This window comes from Thamnophis elegans, chromosome 6 (assembly GCF_009769535.1).
Source record: "Thamnophis elegans isolate rThaEle1 chromosome 6, rThaEle1.pri, whole genome shotgun sequence".
Taxonomy (NCBI): Eukaryota; Metazoa; Chordata; class Lepidosauria; order Squamata; family Colubridae; genus Thamnophis; species Thamnophis elegans.
In genome coordinates, this window is record NC_045546.1 from 18,337,765 (window position 1) to 18,357,461 (window position 19,697).

General features: G+C 42.4%; 1 protein-coding gene across 1 annotated transcript in view; it reads right to left on the bottom strand.

Moving 5' to 3' along the window:
* SLC35F2 (solute carrier family 35 member F2) overlaps nt 1-19,062 on the bottom strand; it is a 38,023-nt gene extending 18,961 nt beyond the window's left edge. Inside the window, exons 1-3 of the mRNA XM_032219217.1 lie at nt 18,867-19,062; nt 5,516-5,691; nt 3,851-3,978 (exon numbers count right to left, since the gene is read on the bottom strand). Of these exons, the coding sequence (XP_032075108.1) occupies nt 3,851-3,978; nt 5,516-5,691; nt 18,867-19,012 (450 nt within the window). The 5' untranslated portion in view covers nt 19,013-19,062. The remainder of the gene's footprint in view (nt 1-3,850; nt 3,979-5,515; nt 5,692-18,866) is intronic.
* Nucleotides 19,063-19,697: the final 635 nt, after the last annotated feature.

Here is a 19,697-nt window from a genome sequence, read left to right on the forward strand (position 1 = left end):
TAAGATATTTTTTTAAAAAACTACCTTATTTTTTGGACTATAAAACATACTGGTGTATAAGACGCACCAAGATTTCAAAGACGTAAGTCAGGAAAAAAATTTTTTGTCTTCTCTGGCCCCCAGGAACACTCTGCAGGCTTCGGCAGGGCTCGGGGGAGGCAAAAATGCACCTGTTTTTTGCCAAAACTGGGGCATTTTCCCTTCTCCCCGCCCTTCTGAAAACTGCAGAGTGATTCAGAGGGGTGGGGGAAGGCAAAAATGTCCCATTTTTCACAAAAATTGGATGCAGGGGCAGGGCTTCGGGAGGCCAAAAATAGCTGTATTCAGTTTATAAGACACACCAACATTTCCACAATCTTTTTTGGGGGGGGAGGTGCGTCTTATACTCCTAAAAATACAGTAATCTTTTGAACTTTAAATAAAGCCCACAGAAGAACTTCGTACTAGAATTCTAGGATTTTACCCAGATTTCCTCATAAGGAGGCCCCACTTAATGCGAGGAACCTCAGTGCCACTTGTGTCTTAGCAGCTGGTAAACAGCAATAGCAATAGCAATAGCAGTAGACTTATATACCGCTTCATAGGGCTTTCAGCCCTCTCTAAGCGGTTTACAGAGAGTCAGCATATTGCCCCCAACAATCTGGGTCCTCATTTTACCCACCTCGGAAGGATGGAAGGCTGAGTCAACCCTGAGCCGGTGAGATTTGAACCGCTGAACTGCTGATCTAGCAGTAGCCTGCAGTGCTGCATTTAACCACTGCGCCACCTTGGCTCTAACAGCAACTGGGTTCCTACTACTAGCAGCCTCAAAAGAAAAAAAAAATATCTGCAAAATAGTTCTTCAAATTAAAATCAGTCTGAAAGCAAAGCAGACAGCATTGGTTTTTCTTATCGAAAACAAGCAGCTGGATCACTCTCACTTCCTAAAAAAAAACAACCTGCAACTTTGCCAAAGTGATTCCCAAAGAAGTATCTATGGGTCAGTAGGTTAAGGAGACCTTGAGAGTTTCTCTTGATTTATGGGTCGAAATATTGCTCCCCAAACACCAACTGAATTATAACATCAATATGTCCCCAGGTGCTTAGAAAAAGAATAGTTAAGCATGTTAATCAATAGTCTAAATTTGAGATTGGGGTATATTTAATGTTTATTACTCAACAACAACATCCTGAATCAATCCACTGCAGGATGAAGACCTCTTTGCTATGAGATTATGGACTGTAAACTTCCACTTTGATCTAATGCAGGTTGGTAGACAGATGCAGTATCTTTGATTTCCCAGTTTAGGGCTGAGACAGACTGATCCAAAGTCACCTAGCCAACTTTTATGCCTAAGAGACATAATTCAAACAACAATCTCCAAGCTTCTAGTCCCACGATGGCGAACCTAAGGCATGTGTGGTGGCACGCAGAGCCCTCTCTGTGGGTACGAGTGCGATCGCCAGCTGCTCTTCTGGTTTTCGATGCGCGCATGACGTCACCCAACTGAGTTTCCAGGACTCTGGTGCACACTAAGACCAGCTGGCTGGTGTACATGCACGCACTGGAAACCAGAAGACCAGGTGTCCAGTGCACATATGCGCACCAGCCAGCTAGTCTTTCAGTTTCCAGGGGCTGGTGAGCACACATGTTCCAGGTTGGGCACTGTGTGCCAAAAAGATTTGCCATCACTGTTCTAGTCCATTACCTTTAACTACTACAACTAACTATCTCTGATTTTTTAACATTATAGAGCAAAATGTTGGATTGTCAGGCGGGGACGAGAGTACCTTCCACCAAAACCTCCCTACTTTTCTGGGAAGTCACAAAATAATTATATAAAAATAATTATAATAATAAAAGAGCCGTGGTGGCACAGTGGTTAGAGTGCAGTACTGCAGGCTCCTTCTGCTGCCTGCTGCCTGCTGCCTGTCTGCAATTTGGCAGATCAAATCTCACCAGGCTCAAGGTTGACTCAGTCTTCTATCCTTACCAAGGTGGGTAAAATGAGGTCCTAGATTGTTAGGGGCAAGATGCTGACTCTGTAAACCACTTATAGAGGGCTGTAAAAGCACTGTGATGCGGCATATAAGTCTAAGCACTATTGCTATAATGCTTCTTTTTCAATTCAGTCCTAATTTTAGACCGATAGAAATTTTCCTGCTTCAGTAGCATCAATACAAATATATGTATTATCAAAAAGATCTCCTCGTAAAGAAAAAGCCACTGATGAAACATCAACAGTGCCCTGTCAGCAAGGAAATGATTGTATCTAGTAGACTGCAGACTAAAACTCTGTTTGCATTTATTCGCAAAGTTGAGAATCCATTCACTGTTAAACTGTGAGTTCAATTGCACAATCCATCTCAGCAGCCGTGCCAAAGGATGTTCAGGCCTCAGACATAACAAAGGGCACAAAAGTGCAATGTTTTTACTTTGCAAAGAAGCTGATATAATTCAAGGCTATGTGAAGAAACCCTCAGAGTGCATGCTGTGATCTTCCATTAATGGCTTTTCTTTTCCTGAAGGCTTTTAACAGCTTAAAAATCAGGGGTCAATGTGATCATTAAAACACATTTTAGGGAGTGTATAAAATGAGGTCATTGTAAGTTTCGGTACAGCAATGTGGGATAACTTTTCCATTTGAATTCAGGAGCTACACGGAGAGGACCAGTGCTGTATTTTAAAAGCCATTTCGATCTTAAAACAGATGGAATCGGCATTCTGATAAGAGCCGTGGTGGTTGCAGTGGTTAGAATGCAGCATTGCAGGTTAATTTTGCCGACTGCCAGCAGTTCGATCCTGACCAGTTCAAGGCTGACTCTGTCTTCAACCCTTCTGAGGTCAGTAAAATGAGGACCCAGATTGCTGGGGGCAATATGCTGACTCTGTAAATTAATTAAAACAAAGATGGCATACTATGGCTCCTTTATGATTTGTGGACTTCAACTCCCAGAATTCCTGAGCCAGCATGGCTGGCTCAGGAATTCTGGGAGTTGAAGTCCACAAATCATAAAGGGCCATAGTTCTCCAGCCCTGCCTTAGAGAGTGTGGTATATATGAAGCGGTATATTGCAATATGCTATTGCTAATGGTATTCTAATTTATTGTACAATATTGAAATTACGATATTTTTCAGAGTGTAAGACACACCAAGGTTTTGAAGAGGCAAATTTTAAAAAAGAAGTTTTTGCACTCTGCAGATCTCCCAAAAACAACCCGTTTTTCGCAAAAACTGGCCCGTTTTTTTTTCTTTAAAAAAAAAACACAACATGAATAGCCCTTAGGAAGCTTGTAGAGTGTTCCTGGGAGGATGGGGGGCCAAAATGAGCAAAAAACGGCCTGTTTTTCACGAAAACGGGCCCATTTTTTAAATCAAAAAAGGGCATTAGGAAGCTTATAGAGTGCTGCGGGGGGGGGGGGCAAAATTGAGCAAAGAACGGCCCATTTTTTGCTCATTTCTTCCCTCCCCAGCCCCCAGGAGCTCTCTGAAAGCCTCCTACAAGCTATGTGCAGCCATTTTGGTGAAGGGGCGTGGTTTCAGGAGGCAAAGAAAAATGCTGCATTCAGTGTATAAGATGCACCCAGATTTTCAGCCTATTTTTTGAGGGGGAAAGGTGTGTCTTATACTCCGAAAAATACGGCATATTTCAATGAATCCAAGTTGGCATAACTGATGCTTTTCTACTATTACTGCATTCTCGCACCAACCCTATGAAACACAGAGATCCTCTCAAGATCACCAATAGTTAGGATCTAATTTAGATCATCCTATTATATTACATTGTAAATAGCAGTTGCCTAGACAAACTCTTGTCGCAGTAGAAATAATAATGCGTCACATGCCAAAATATTCACTATTCTTTTTACCTGGACACTTGTTATAGTTGTATATTGATAGGCTTTTACAATGGTGTAGTTAGCTTCAACATCAGCCAATCCAAGCAAAATGTACTTCCACCATTTCTTCTTTAGGATCTGCAAGAGTCCATCACCATCTGAAGAAAAAGCAAACATTTCAGTCTATCTACCAGTGGTGGGTTTCAAAATTTTTTGGAACCTACTCTGTGGGTGTGGCCTTTGTGGGAGTGGCTTGCTGGCCATGTGACCTAGTGGGAGTGGCTTGTTGGCCATGTGTTTTCTTTCTTTCTCTCTCTCTCTCCTTCCTTTTGTCTCTCTGTCCCTTTTTTCTTTGTTTCTTTCATCTCTCTCACACTCTTTTTCTTTCTTTTTTCCTTTTTTATTTCTTTCTTTCTTCCTTTCTTTCTTTCTCTTTCTCTCTCTCTCTGTGTCAGTCAGTCAGTCAGTCTGTCTGTCTGTCTCTCTCTCTCTCTCTCTCTCTGTGGCAATGGTGGGTTTGAAAAAATTTTGGAACCTCTTCTGTAGGTGTGGCCTGATTTCCGGGTCCACTGGTGGAACCTCTTCTAACCGGTTCGGTAGATTTGACGAACCGGTTCTACCGAATAGGCGCGAACTGGTAGGAACCCACCTCTGCTATCTACTATTCCACAGATGCTCCCTTTTTCTGTTCTACCAACATGGGAACTTAAAAGGGAATGTAAGAAAAAGGCACACTTTGAAGCAGAGGTTAAGATAGTTGGCTGTCCGCATCATAAGAGGTATATATTGGATTTGATGCCTCTGAATCTATATGAGTGGTTAGAGTGCAGTACTGCAGGCTATTTCTGCTGACTGCCGACTGCAAGCAGTTTGGCAGTCCAAATCTCACCAGGCTCAAGGTTGACTCATCCTTCTAAGGTGGGTAAAATGAAAACCCAAATTGTTGGGGGCATTGAGGACCCAAATTGTTGGGGGCAATATGCTGACTCTGCAAACCGCTTACAGAGGGCTATATAGGTAAAGCTTCCCCACGCACATATGTGCTAGTTGTTCCTGACTCTAGGGAGGGTGCTCATCTCTGTTTCAAAGCCGAAGAGCCAGTGCTATCCGAAGACGTCTCTGTGGTCATGTGGCTGGCATGACTAAACGTCGAAGGTGCACAGAATGCTGTTACCTTCCCACCAAAGGTGATTCCTATTTTTCTACTTGCATTTTTACATGCTTTTGAACTGCTAGGTTGGCAGAAGCTGGGACAAGTAACGGGAACTCATTCCGTTATGTGGCGTTAGGGATTCGAACCACCGAACTGCTGACCTTTCTGATCGACAAGTTCAGTGTCTTAGCCACTGAGCCACTGTGTCCCATAAGTGCTATCTGAGTGCTATAGCTATTTATTATTTTAGTTCTATGCTAGTCACCAAGAACTGCCTTGGTGAGTTGGTGAGCCTTATAAATGGGATGTATGGATGTATGGAAGGAAGGAAGGGAGGGAGGGAGGGAGGGAGGGAGGGAGGGAGGGAAGGAAGGAAGGAAGGAAGGAAGGAAGGAAGGAAGGAAGGAAGGAAGGAAGGAAGGAAGGAGAGAAGGATAAAATTTAAGAAGAATTAAATTAGGGGATGGAATGGACTATTCTGAAGGAGGACATGGTTGGAGAGTAATACAGGAACTCTTTGAACTCAACGTATTCCATTTTACCTTTCCTAAATGCAAGAGTTGTTGTGTACACTAGGAAAAGCAAACAATAGTTTATGAAACTCTGCAACATTGGAGTGTTGATGTTGTATTTCTCGGCAAGAAACTGGCTTGTGACCGCAGTCCCGCAAATCAGCAAGGAGAGTATTTGACCCAGGAGAAGTGTTTTCACAATATGCCTGCAAATGGAAAAGGAGAGTGGCCGAGAAAGACTTTATTTATCTATTTACAGAATAGGGCAATTCATAATACATGACAATGGCCTTGCAAATGCACTTGTACCTCTATTAGCAAGAAGAATTTAATCAGCCAAGCAATTATCAGTTGACCCAGATTCTGGGAGAAAAGTAACAATCAAGGGGCATTCAGTTACTTGGGTGAAGAGAAGAAGGCCTGATCCTACTGAACCAATTTCCACTGCTATCTAGCTCTCACTGTTAGGTAATAGCATTTCAAGTGGAGAAAATTTTCTACCATTCTCACAGGGGAATATTTAAACCGCAGAAGTTAGACTAGCAACAACAATTTCTAAGGATGAAGGAGAAAATGTTTTACAGTGGGATATGCACTTCTATTATATATATATATATATATATATATATATATATATATATATATATATATATATATATATATATATATATATATAATAAAATAAAATAAAAACACAAATATAACAAAGGCAACAGTAAAAATATTGGGTTTCTGTCGTGATGGACTCTTGTGACGAGCCGATTGACAGATGATGGAAGCACTTAGCTTCCTCCCATAATTGGGGCTTACCAGGGGTTGTGACACTAAAATATATACCTTCTTCCCTGGCTTCAGCTGATAAGGAGACCTGTGGCATAATGGCTAAGACGTTTGCCTGAGATGCAATACAGCACAGGTTCAAATCCCAGTAAGGGTATGGCTAGCTGATGAGAGCTAAATAGCTTGAAATAGATCTATACTAGTCTCCCTTTATTTATTTATCAGCACAAATAAAAACACAAATATAACAAAGGCAACAGTAAAAATATTGGGTTTCTGTCGTGATGGACTCTTGTGACGAGCCGATTGACAGATGATGGAAGCAGTTAGCTTCCTCCCATAATTGGGGCTTACCAGGGGTTGTGACACTAATATATATAAATCTAAGTGCTATTGCTAAGAAGGTAATGGCAACAGAAACATTGGCAAGAATCCTGCATGGACTTGTTCTTGAAATCACCCAGTGAGTCACAGTTGGTTTGATGAACCATATCAGCGATAAAGTAAATTGACAGACATTCCTAGAAGACTAAGAGCAAGTGGTGATCACCAGTTTGTTTTCTGGTGAATGGTGCTATCCAGTGGTGGGATGCAACCAGTTTAACAACCAGTTCGGTGAGTGTGCGCTTCAATAGTTAGTTAGTTAGTTAGTTAGTTTATTGGTTTTGTATGCCACCCATTCCCGAAGGACTCCGGGCGGCTCACAATACCTTTTTAAGCTTCAAAACTTACATTCAATGTCAACGCCTGTGAGTAAAACAGCTAACACGCGGCAATCCGCTGTCTTGCGCTAATTAGCTGAGCCAGTGGTGAGATTCAATTTTTTTACTACCGGTTCTGTGGGCATGGCTTAGTGGGCATGGTACAGGAAGGATACTGCAAAATCCCCAATCCCACCTCACTCTGGGGCCAGCTAGAGGAGGTATTTGCCGGTTCTCGGAACGACTCAAAATTTCCACTACTGGTTCTCCAGAACCTATCAGAACTGATGAAATTTCACCCCTGAGCTGAGCTAAAAAAACAGGGGAAGCACGGGGGGGGAGGGGGGAATGCTCACCGGAACTACCGGTTCACCCAAACTGGTCCAAACCGGATGAATCCCACGCCTGATGCTATCCATCCACAGCAACTTTTGTATGAATAGGCAAACATTTTATGCCGGTAACAATGCCCATATGTGCTGTCATAATTTTAACTGTCCTCAAACATTGCTCACAACTTTTTTTTTTATGTGATTTTATAGGCCGCCCTTTTCCCTGAGGGGACTCAGGGCGGCTTACATAAAATAAGGAAGGGAGGGTACAAGACAATAAACACAAAACAATACATAAAAGTAAAATAGTAAACAACATTCATTCATCATTCGGGTGGGGACAGATTATCTTTATCCCCAGGCCTGACGGGCTAGCCAGGTCTTAAGGGCTGTGCGGAAGGTCTGGACGGTGGTGAGGGTACGAATCTCCACGGGGAGATCGTTCCAAAGGGACGAAAACTTCTTTTGCTTATTTACTTTAAGAATCCTACCACATCTTACTTACCCTCATTGGTCTCAGAGGCTTGTTCTTCAAATGCAAACCTATTAATTTAATGTATTATTATTTACAACAATTTTTTTCCTATACTTTTCCCCAGTGCAATATTACATACAAGTTCTAGCATTAAATTGCATAGAGGCATTTTGTTATATGAACAGCTCAATGCGTCATAACACCTAACTTTTGCCCCATGGAACACAATCAATATTGGAGATTAATAGTACATAAAAAGATGTGCCAAACAGAAGTGCTGTCAGAACGATGGAAATTAAAGAGGCAGTGCATTCGCAAATGGTTTAGTAGCGAAGGAAGACAAAGGAGAGGGGTTTAACATTATAATATTGGAACGATGGCCGAAAATACCAGTAATATCAGCTCTGGAAATCTATTTTCCATAAAGAAAGGACTGCAGGCATGCTTGCATAATAAGCATGTTTTTCTCTGCTAATTTTCCTAATTGTGCTACTGGGATAGCTATTGATTACCGCTTCTTATCAATTATTTATCATCCCATAAATAAAAGAATTATCTTTTGGCTGCCTTTCCCTACCCCACTTTACAATGACAGAAAAGATTAATAGCTTCTTCTTGGATGAGGTAATGGGAATGATCTCAGACAGACTTTTAGTTATGCAGAATAAGATCCTGATTTATTCTGCTGACCCAAAACCACAATAAGGGTTGTTCGCCTGTGAATATACAGTATCCTTGATCATTTGCACGTTCACTGCAAGGGTGTTAGCCCTATGGGTTAAAAAAAATCAAATTAAAAGATGGAGGAAGAAGACCATTGTGCAAGGAATAACATTAAAGGAGGATGTGGCTGAAGGAACTGATGTTCCTAATTCTATTTGAAGGACCCTGAATGGTTGAGGGTTAGAGTGCCTAAGTGTAACCCCATATCTCAAGTGGAGGCTCTTAGCAGATAACAACACAGTGTGTGAATGTAGAGAGATGCAGAACTCGGCCCATCTGTTGGTATGTTGGCTACTACCAGAAACAAGTACCAATGATGACTTATTTTTAGCCAATGAGAAAGCCAAGGAGGTGGCTTCATTCCGGCACTTTAAAGTTTAATCCGGAGGTGGGGCTTGATGTCGCAACGACACGACATGCAATCTTGGGGCTCCAGGATTGCTGTCGATATCTCTGTTGCTGGACGGTCCTTTTTGGATCTAAACTGTTCTGAAGGAATGGTGATAGAGAACAGCATGTCCTGCTGATCTCAGGGACATCGCAAAGTCCCTGATCGATCCAGAAGAAAGCTCTTTTTGCCTGCTACAAGAGAAGCAGTCAAAATGGCTGCAGAAGGTTGGGACAGTCCCCTGAAATGGAAGCAGAACAGGAGAGACAGTGTGTTGAAATGGTGAGAAAAATCCTTATTATTAGAGAAGAGGAAACACAAAAGACAGTTAAAATAAAATTGAGAAGGAAATAAGCGGCAAATTAACCCTGGTTTAAAACTATCGTGTTATCTTTTCCACTTTAATTTTGTTTGTTTTCTATGGATGGACCTTTTACAAATGCCTCTTACTTTTAAATTGGATTGGTCTTTTTTTTCCCTTCTTCCTCTATACTTTTTCCATTTTTTGTATTTGTGGATTAAAAGTTTCTTTCCTCGCAAGGCTCGGCCGGATCTTTAAACATTTTTTTCCTTCTCTTCCAGAGTTCAGAGCTTAGAAAGAGAGGCAAAAACAGAGGGAAAGGATGTAACATTGCCATCTAGAGGCTAGAGGCTTGGCAACATCTGATAATACAAAGCTATTGGCTTTGTTTCCTGAAAGGGTCAGTGTAAAACGTCTTGTTTATATAGGTGTTTCTTTGAAGGAAAGAGAAAGCTTTGACCTGAAAAACTTTACTGAATTTGTTTGAAACCTAGCAAAAGCCAGATATAAGCACCCCACAGGCCAAATCCAGCCTGCAGGCCTTGAGTATGACACCCCTGCTCTAGTTCATTCCATGAACTAAACTTCATTCAAAATGTGGTCTGGCAAGTGTAGAATAAACCAGAACTAGCATTAACTATGATCTGACCACCAAGTAATTGTGTAGGGGGACACATACAAAAAGAATAGCAAATGGTTTTATATTTTATTGTTGTTTTATAAGAAGACACAAACAGCTGAAGTATTCCATGTGACAAAGAGAGAATAAGTGGATTGATGTTTTTGTTTTTTCTTCCTGATGTACCTGAGTCTTTTCTTAGTGAGATATGGGAGGATAATGAATATGAGCAAATGCAGTGAAAAGAAGGAAGGGGCGCGGGGGGAGGAATTAAAATGTTGTGGGGAAGCAATGGTGGAAGATGGTACCCAAGGAGAAGTGGTTGGAAATGTTACTGCCAGAGATCAAAATGACCACAACAGCAGGAGATTCTCTTGGTTCTGATGGATCTCTCAGCAACAATCAATACCATTGATTGTAGTATCTTTGGACCATCTGGGAGTTGCTGGAGAAATCAATTACCATCAGTATGTTGATGATAATTTGTTGCATATCTCAACTTCCAACAGAACAGTAGACCTAATCAAAGTCTTTATCCAGTACATGGAGGCTGTCAGGGTCTGGATGACTGGTTCAGCCTTGAAAATTTCTCCTTGAACAAGAAATTTTAACAAAGACTATTCCTGTGATTGTCATTTCTCAATTAGATTAGTTTAATTAATTCTATGTAGGACTTCCCTCAAGGATCATCAGAATGTATTGTTGTTGTTAGTTGTAAAGTCCTGTCTGACTCATGGACAACGTTCCTCCAGGCCTTCCTGTCCTCTCCATCCTCTGGAGTCCATTCAAGCTCACACCTACCGCTTCAGTTACTCTATCCAGCCACCTCATTATCGGTCGTCCCCTTCTTCTTTTGCCCTCAATCATTCCCAGCATTAGGCTCTTCTCCAGTGACTCTTTCCTTCTCATTAGGTGTACTAGTGTTTGAGTTTCATCTTCAGGATCTGATCTTCTAAACAGCAGTCAGGATTGATCTCCTCTAGAACAGACCGGTTTGATCTCCTTGCAGTCTAAGGAATCGCAGGAGTTTTCTCCAACACCATAGTTCAAAGGCTTCAATTCTTTGACACTCAGCCTTAGGGTCCAACTTTCACAGCCATACATTGCAACTGGGAAAACTATAGCCTTGACTATCCATACTTTTGTTGACAGGGTGATGTCTCTGCTTTTTAGTATGCTGCCTAGATTTGCCACACCTTTCCTCCCCAGGAGCATGTGTCTTCTAATTTCTTGGCTAATTTCAAAGGAAGTGGCTTATAATGATGGGTCAAGCTCCATATACTCAGTCCAATACCAGTCATCCAACTCATCTGTTGCACTATATCCAGATCTGGGCACTGAACTTATAACAACATGCAACACAAAGAGACAAGCTATTCTTTTATTCTTCAAGGATTGCACCACTTTCATTGTCTTTTTGGTGGATAATCCAGTTTATTTAAATTATAGCGGGTGCTTAACATACTTATTCTAGTACTTATTTTCAACAAAAAAGGAGAGAGTAGTTTGACATAATCACATGGCTGTGCCCTTCCAAGGGGACCAGACACAAAAAAGAATCAAACTGATCCCAGTTGAGCTTTAAGCTTATAAGAAAAAGATTATAAGGTACAGGTAAGATTCCCCTTGCACATATGTGCTAGTCATTTCTGACTCTAGGGGGCGGTGCTCATATCTGTTTAAAAGCTGAAGAGCCAGTGCTATTCAAAGAGTCTCTGTGGTTATGTGGCCGGCATGACTAAATGCTGAAGGCACACGGAACACTGTTACCTTCCCACCAAAGATGTTTCCTATTTTTCTACTTGCATTTTTACATGCTTTCAAACTGCTAGGTTGGCAGAAGCTGGGACAAGTAACGGGAGCTCACTCTGTTATGAGGTGCTAGGGATTTGAACCACCGAACTGCCTATCTTTCTGATGGACAAGCTCAGCATTTTAGCCACTGAGCCACCGTGTCCCTTTTAGAAAGATTATAGACATTTTCTATTTTGAAACAGCTTTGATTTTTAAATAAAAAACTGAAGTCATCTTTTGTTTTAAAGACTTTTGATGTCTGGTTCCTTAATCTGACCATTTTTAAGTAGAAATAAGTGACAATGGATAACTTTCAACATTTTGACAACATTCCAAAATTGCATTCCATTCCCATTTATAACTGACAAGAGTTCATAAATGTGTTTTTAACTAACAAAGTGAAACACAGAGGTGTGATTGGAGGTAAATTTTTAACAGTTAGGTTACTTGTAAATCATAGATTACCCTATAAATTAAGACGAGAAGGCTAAATTAACTCAAAAGTGATTTATGTTCAGAAGCATATTATATAAAAATAATATTGTTGCAAACAAGAAAATACGAATTTTGGATGGAATGCCAAGCAGAATGAACTTCCATTGAATTTGCTAATGCCTACACTATAATTCAAACTATTAGTTTTGTCTAATGTTGAAATTTAATTTGGTCTTCCCTTTTCAGACCTTAAAAACTAACCATTTTGTCTATAAAGAAAAAGAATCCAAAATCCATATTACTGGAACACTTTACTGCCTTTACTATAACTCTTCATTAAGCAAGCTGGTAAACAAAGAAAAAGAGAATAATTAGGCCAAGAAGCTATTTTAAGTTGGGGTCATGCATCGTAAGAAGAAAAAAATCCATTTAGTTTTGAATTTGTCAAGATGAGTAAATTCACTCATATGGATTTGTAAATCATGTTTATCAGTGGTGAAATCTAATTCACCACCACCACCACTTCTGTAGGCATGGCTTGGGGGGGGGGTCATGGGACTGGGTGGGCATGGCCAACTTTTTTTTTCACTTTCAGCTATTTTTTTTAGCTTTTTAAAGCATTTTTCCCTGCCAGTTTGGGCGAACTGGCAGGAAAAAAATGCTTTAAAAATCTATTTTAAAAAACCTTCCAACGATTGTGCGGCTTATATGTGCGCCGTGCGATCGTCGGAAGCTTTTTAAAAAGCTTTTTAAAGCATCTTTCCCCTGCCAGTTCGCCCAAACCGGCAGAGAAACAATGCTTTAAAAAGTGGAAAAAAAGCTTCTGACGATTTATATTATATGTAAATCCAGCACTCTAATATCTTCACAAAACCCTATTGAGTAAAATATAGCTTTGCATGGTGTGTGAATCTAGTATTGTCCCAGAAGAAGCCAAAGCAGGCTAGCAAAGCTTGATTTCGCATAGTGCATTATGTATTATCTGTTGAAAAGCCATAATTGGGTGGATTCACACATAATGAATATAAACAAACTTTTTTAAAATTGCTACGTAGACTTTAAGAGAAAACATGTGAGTTGCTAATGTTAAACACCATGACATAACTTGGGTAAAATACCACCTTTTTAATTTGAAAAAAAAAATGTTTTTTTTTCTTATGTCCCATCAAGTTATTTTTGATGCCTAGTGGATTACATAGAGAGATTTTATACCAGGGAACCAAAAGGATTATATTGTGACCAAATCCTTGTGATTTGAAACTCTTTGTGGGAATCTGGGCAATGACCACTGGATTGTGTCAAACTCTTCTGCATGTTTGAGCCTCACTTTAATCATAATAATAGGCCCAGCCTTTAAAACCATTTACTCTATCAATCCCAGTAATGCCATCTGGTCTTTCAGGTCTCGAAACAAGTTCCTTAAGGAGAAAAGGAGCAGGAAGATCTTGGCTGCCAGAGAGGAAAAATATTTTTCTTTGCAATCCATTTTGCCACCTTAACCCATGAATGTTAAAAAAAAAAAAAGTTAAATTGCCGGTAATTATCTTCTGAAAAAAAAGTTTGCATTTTATTTACTTTCAATTTAAAAGACTGTTCAGGACAGTCATGGAACAATAATAAAATTATAATGCAGAGACAATGCACTTTAGGCCAAAGAATTCTCCAGCTGCTCAAAATAAGACCAGGTCTTATTTTCTTTTGGGTCCCAAAGTAAGCACTAGGGCTTATTTTGGGGTGTCTCCCCCCCCTCTTCCCTGGTACAGGAGGTCCACTTCTTCTGCTTGCTCATGGCAGGGCAGGAGGCCAAACAGCACATCAGCGGCGCCATCATCGGGCAGGAGGAATGGAGCTGCCCCGTATCGGCTTACCTCAGGGCCCTCGCAGCCAGGCCACCCATGCCCTGATACCTGCCTCACGGCCACGGCACTAGCAGCCCTACCCCGCATGGCCTCCGACCCACTTCTTCTGCTTGCTCAAGGCCACAACAGAGGAGGAGGCCAAGCAATGGACCGGTGCCGTGGCCATGAGGCATGGTGGATGGAGCTTCCCCATGCGCCTCACAGCGGCTTACCTCAAGGCCCTTGCCACCAGGCCATCTTCATCCCAATACATGCCTCACCTCGTGACTGCAGCACCAACACACCATTCAGCCTCCTGCTCCATTGTGGCTGTGAACAAGCAGAAGTGGCCGGTGGCCACGTACATGGATATTGGTGTTGCTGCCACGAGGCAGGGGTCGGAGTGTAGATGACCTGGCTGTGGGGGCCCTTAGGTAAGCCGCTGGAGGCGCATGTGGGGCAGCTCCATCATCATCCTGCCTTACCTCATGGCCGTTGCACCACAAGCAACAAGACGGAAAGGGCAGCTGACCGGTTGCAGAGGGTCTTAAGTAGGGCTTATTTTGGGGGTAGGGCTTATATGAGGTGCACATGTAAAAACATGCTGTGACTTATTTTCAGGATAGGTCTTATTTTCAGGGAAACAGGGTATTTTAGGCTATTAGCCTGGCAAGAAGAGATAGATTAATCAAGGCCTTAAATAACAACAATGTTACTTAACCTTGGTAACTTTTAAGATATGTGGACTTCAGCTCCGAGAATTCCCCAGCCAGCAAACTGTCCCTGAGTATTTCTGCTGAAGCCTTCAAGGGAGAGATTTTTCTATGAATTTCTGTGGTCTTTTTAAAACAGGCATTATAGTAGGATCCATAGGAAAATTAAAAAATGTTGCTTCACTCTTTTGGCAACAGCCATTCTAATGATGCCATCTGCTGCAATTATTTTATTTTATTTTAGCCTTTTTTCAAAGAACCTCTTCTCCTTCCTTTTCTAACTCCCTGTCCATTTAATTCTACTTTAAAAGCATTTAGCAATTAGCATTTGTTTAAAAATATTAGTTATTAATGTTAAGTATTATACATAATCTACAGGAGATACAACTAAAAGACTGTGCATATTTCAAAGGAGAACCTAACCCATTTTATAAAAATCTATACTAAGAGAGAAAAGGGGAGGAGGAATCCTACATTATACACACACAAAAAAGTCCCAAAAAAGAGAAAAGAATGGAAGAGTCCATTAAAAGTCCATTTTAAGGAGTCCATTAAAAAAAGTCCATTAAAAAAAAGTGGATAAAGACCAAATTCAAACTTTTAAGGTTGACTATTATTAGTAAGGCACCTTTTATCACTGGGCATATAGAAGTGCATAAACACTATTTTTACCACTTCTACAAACTTGATACATCCAAAGCTCTACAGAGATGGAAGAATTCCAAATTCTTGGGATGTAATAATCTGTAACCTATGCTGTCTTGAAGAACCTGGTTAATCATTGTAATAATATTTACCCTCTAAGGATTTACAAGTGAACAAGCCCGTAAGACAAATATCCAAGTCCCTTCAAACTTATTACAGCTCTAGCATAAAAAGAGTGACATTAAATGTTTTTTGAACATTATTTGAGGAGTCCAAAAGACCTTGGCTGTGTGTATCTCTGTCGTGAATCAATCTATGCCAGGGCTGTCAAACACAAGACCCGCAGCCCAGATGTGGCCCGCGATGTGACTGGATTCAGCTGGTGGGGCTGTTCCGGAAAATGTAAGGAGCAAATGGGGAGTGGTGTCAAGATGGCCACACCCACCCAGTTGGTCATGCCCACCCAGTTGGTCACACTACCCATTCAGCCATTCCCGAAGTCAACCACAGCCCTAATGCATCCATCAATGAAATTGAGTTTGACACCCCTGGTCTATGTACTTTCTGTAATGTTAGTATAGATTTCAGGCAGTATGGTATGTTGATTACCTCCTAGACCCACACACAGTAGCTATATTAAATTACCTTAAGCTGGTCAGTTACAAATTAATATGGTAATCCTAGTTTTTTCAACATCACAAAGCACTTAGACTTACATACCTCTCCAGAGTGCTTTATAGCAGCGGCCCTCAATCATTTGGGCATCAGGGACCAGTTACTTGCAGAGATGTTTTTACATGGACCGGAAGGGGCGTGGTTTGGTGTGCTGCCTGCATCCTGTGGATGGGGCATTGCTTGTTTGCGCTGATTAGTTTCTGGCATGCCGCAGATTACTGCCAGTCCATGGACCGAGGGTTAAGGACCTTTGCTTTACCATATTCTCTGAGCAGTTTACAATATCAGCGTATTGCCCCAACAATATAGGTCCTCATTTACCAATCTTGGAAGGATGGAAGGATGAATCAGCCTTGAGCACATCACAATTGAACTCCTGATTATGGATAGAGTTAGCCTGCAATGCTGCATTCTAATCACTGAGCCACCACAGCTCAAGTCAATGGAGGGGAAGGCTGATATGCAAACTCAATAATAAACTATTTCAATATTACTTACATATTGTACAATTCCCTCTAATGGGTTTAGTATCCAGCAAAACATGCTGTGCAACTACAACTACAGGGTTAGAAAAGAAGAGATAAGTGAAGGTTGGGTCTGCTTTTTTATTCTCTACCAGGGAATAATATTAGTCCATTGCATCCTGGAAAAGTGGTTTCGCTTTGTGGAGAGGAATGTAATTTTAAAAGGAGGGATATCAGTTTTCCAAATAGAAACCCTCTGGCTCAGTTCAGATATGGCTAAGCAATAGGAGCAATTATTCATGTTTTATTTATATTTCGCATTTCTTAACCACCTGTCTCCCTTATAGCAATAACTAGAAATAAAAAATTGGTAACTTCTTTCACAAGCTTTCTGGAACCTCTGAATTATCCTCTTTAGACCATCTTTCAAAACAGGAATTGGGAACCTCCAGATAATACTGAATTATAACTCTGGATATTCTTCCATTTGGCTGCTTAACTGGGGCTACTGGCAATTGTAGTTAAAGACATCTGAAAAATCCAGCCACAGGTTCCCCACCTTTCTTCTAAAGTACAAGGCATACAACATCCCACAAATCATTTTGGGCACCTTCAGACATTCTGACACACAACAGCTATCTATCTGCAGCTGTTTACTCAGCCTTTTCTTCCAAAGCTCTCATATCTCCTACATTCAATAAGCATGTGGTCAGGGGTTGGCTTCAAAAAATTCAGCAACAAGTTCTCTGCCCAGTTGCTGGGTGGGTGTGGGGCATGGCCTAGTCGGCCTCCTGCACCGCAGCGTTTTGGTCTTCCCCAGGCTCCAGTGGCTTTCCTCAAGCCTCTGGGAGGGCAAAAACTGCCTCCCCCGGGCTCCGAAGGCCTTCTGGGAGGCCCATTTTTCCCCCTCCCCTAGCCACCACGCGGGCCCTGCACTTACCTTGCATCCAAAATGGCCGTGAGGAGTCTCCTAGGGGAGGGGCAGGGTAGGAGGGGAGGGGAGGGGTGGGAGGGCCAGCCAGAGGTGGGAGTTAACGGCCATAACATTAGCTACGGGTTCTCCCAAACCCAGTTGAACCGTTAGCAGCCCACCCTTGCATGTGGTTGGTATTGAGTAACCTTGAAAGATAAGGTGCAGACCAAGCTTATCCTATCAGAAAAGACCAAGGTTACAATGCCAGATAGGAAAAGTTTATTAAAAACAACATAAGTGGCAACACTGAGCCACTTCCACACTATTGTCAAGAAAACTACATTGCTGTGTCTTCAAAGTCAAGAGAAGTTAAGTATGTGAAGGAGATTTATATCTGCATCTCTGCACTTAGGAACACCAGAGATTTCTCACCTGGTCCTGGAACTTTTTAACTCAAAAAGGAAGAGGTGAACCCGGAGGGCACTCTATTCTGCGGGTCCTTTTCCCTCAAAGTAAAAAAATAATAATACTGTGCAGATAATGCTCAACTTACAGCCACAACTGTAAATTTATGTTGTTAAGGGAGGAATTTGTTACTTGAGTTTTGACCCACTTTTCTTGCCATGTTTGTTAAGTAAATAATTGCAATTGTTAATTGAGTCTGGGACACTGCAACCATCAAAAATATGAGTCAATTGTCAAGCATCCAAATGTAAATCACACGGGAATGCTACAACGGTACCATTCAGCGCACTTCGAACGGTCACTATAAACAAACTGCTGTAAGTCAAGGACTAACTGTAATGCTTTTGACAATGATCTGTAATGAGTCCTCCGGCATAACCTCACAGTAAAAACACATGTCCTGTATTGAAACTCAGCGCAGGGCATCTATCAATTAATGGAACAGGATGTCTTTGGAGATTCTTGTCCCAAAGGTGCTTTGTTTCCCCAAGAGGCAACTGGACTTTCTTGTTTTTCTTTGAAGACCATTTTGCTTCCCATCCAAGAAGCTTCTTCAGCTCTTACTGGACAGTGGGGTGGAACTGAAACAAAATCACCTTTTTCGGATAATGGAAGGGGAGTTGAGCCACGTGCAAAGGAAGGGTGGCAGCCAGGCTCCTTCTCCCTTCCCGGGGTTCCTTCTCCAGCCAGGTTCCTTCTCCCTTACACCCATCCAGCTCGTGTGAACCTCCCTCTGTCTCTTTCCCGCTTCCCGTTTCCAGCTTCGCTTTTAAAAAAATAAACAAACATTTCTAGCTGCCAATCTTGAAGTTCACGGCGGCGGCAGGAAACCGGGGCAGAAGAAACACGTGCGAGCAACTCGGAAACGCCAGCTTGGAACCTCTGGGTCCCACCGGCTGCGCAAGGCGCCCTCGCCCTCCGTTTGGAAGAACCGGGCTAATCCGAAGGCGGCTTGGGGTGGGGTGGGGTAGGGTGGGGTGTGAGGATGTCCATCGCCTGGGAGGGGGGGCGCTTCCAAGCCGCGGAGTTCTCCTCCCCCTCCCTTCCCCACGCAGCTTGCAAGCGGGTTGCCCTCCCCGGTTCTTTGCGAAGCGCCCTTTGCACCTTTTCGGCTACTCACCATGTACAGAGTTTCTTCCTCAGGCGGAGCCAGAGGTTGGAGGTGCAGGAGGAGCGCGGCAGGGAAGCCTCCGCTGCTGCTGGCGGCGGCGGCGGAGCGGCCGGGTGGCCGTTTTCCAGCACCGAAGCGCAGCGCACGCTCTCCATGACGAGCTTGCGAGCTGCTCTCACTTCCAGCCCGGCTCCGGGATGCTCGCAGAAAGGGCCGCACCGGAGGAGGGGGAAAGGGCGGGGCCACTGCCGCGCCGCCCGCTCCGGTTCTACAACCTGGCGCCCGCCTTCGGGCTCGCTCCTTTGGCTCCTGCCCACAAGGCAGGCCCGAGGGGAAGCTGGCGGGAGCGTCCCGGCCAGCGATCGGCAGCCCGCCTGTATTTCGAATCCGTCTGCTGTGCTTTGTTTGCGCGGGTTATTGCGGGCCAATTCGCAGAACAAGAATAACATGGGAATAAAAACGGGGCGTCTTTTTTTATCCAGGCTTAAAAAATCCTTTGATTTTTATCCTGGGTTAGGGAGGCTGGCTCGCCTCTATCCCTGAAATAAATAAATTAAAACTCCGCCGTTGCCGGTCCCAAGCCCGAAAGAGAAAGGAGGAGGGTTGGGGTCAGGTTGGCAACCTGGCCCCATAAAAAAAAAACCGCCAACCCATACAATATGGTGAAAAAAATGAATAAAAATTTTATACCGCATTATTATTATTATTAATAATAATAATAAATAATCAGGAGCATTGAAGAAAGAAACAGAAGGCTTTATTTTGGCAGCTCAAGAACAAGCCTTAGCCACAAACTGCATGAAGGCAAAAATTCAACCTGTTACCACCAACGGCAAATGT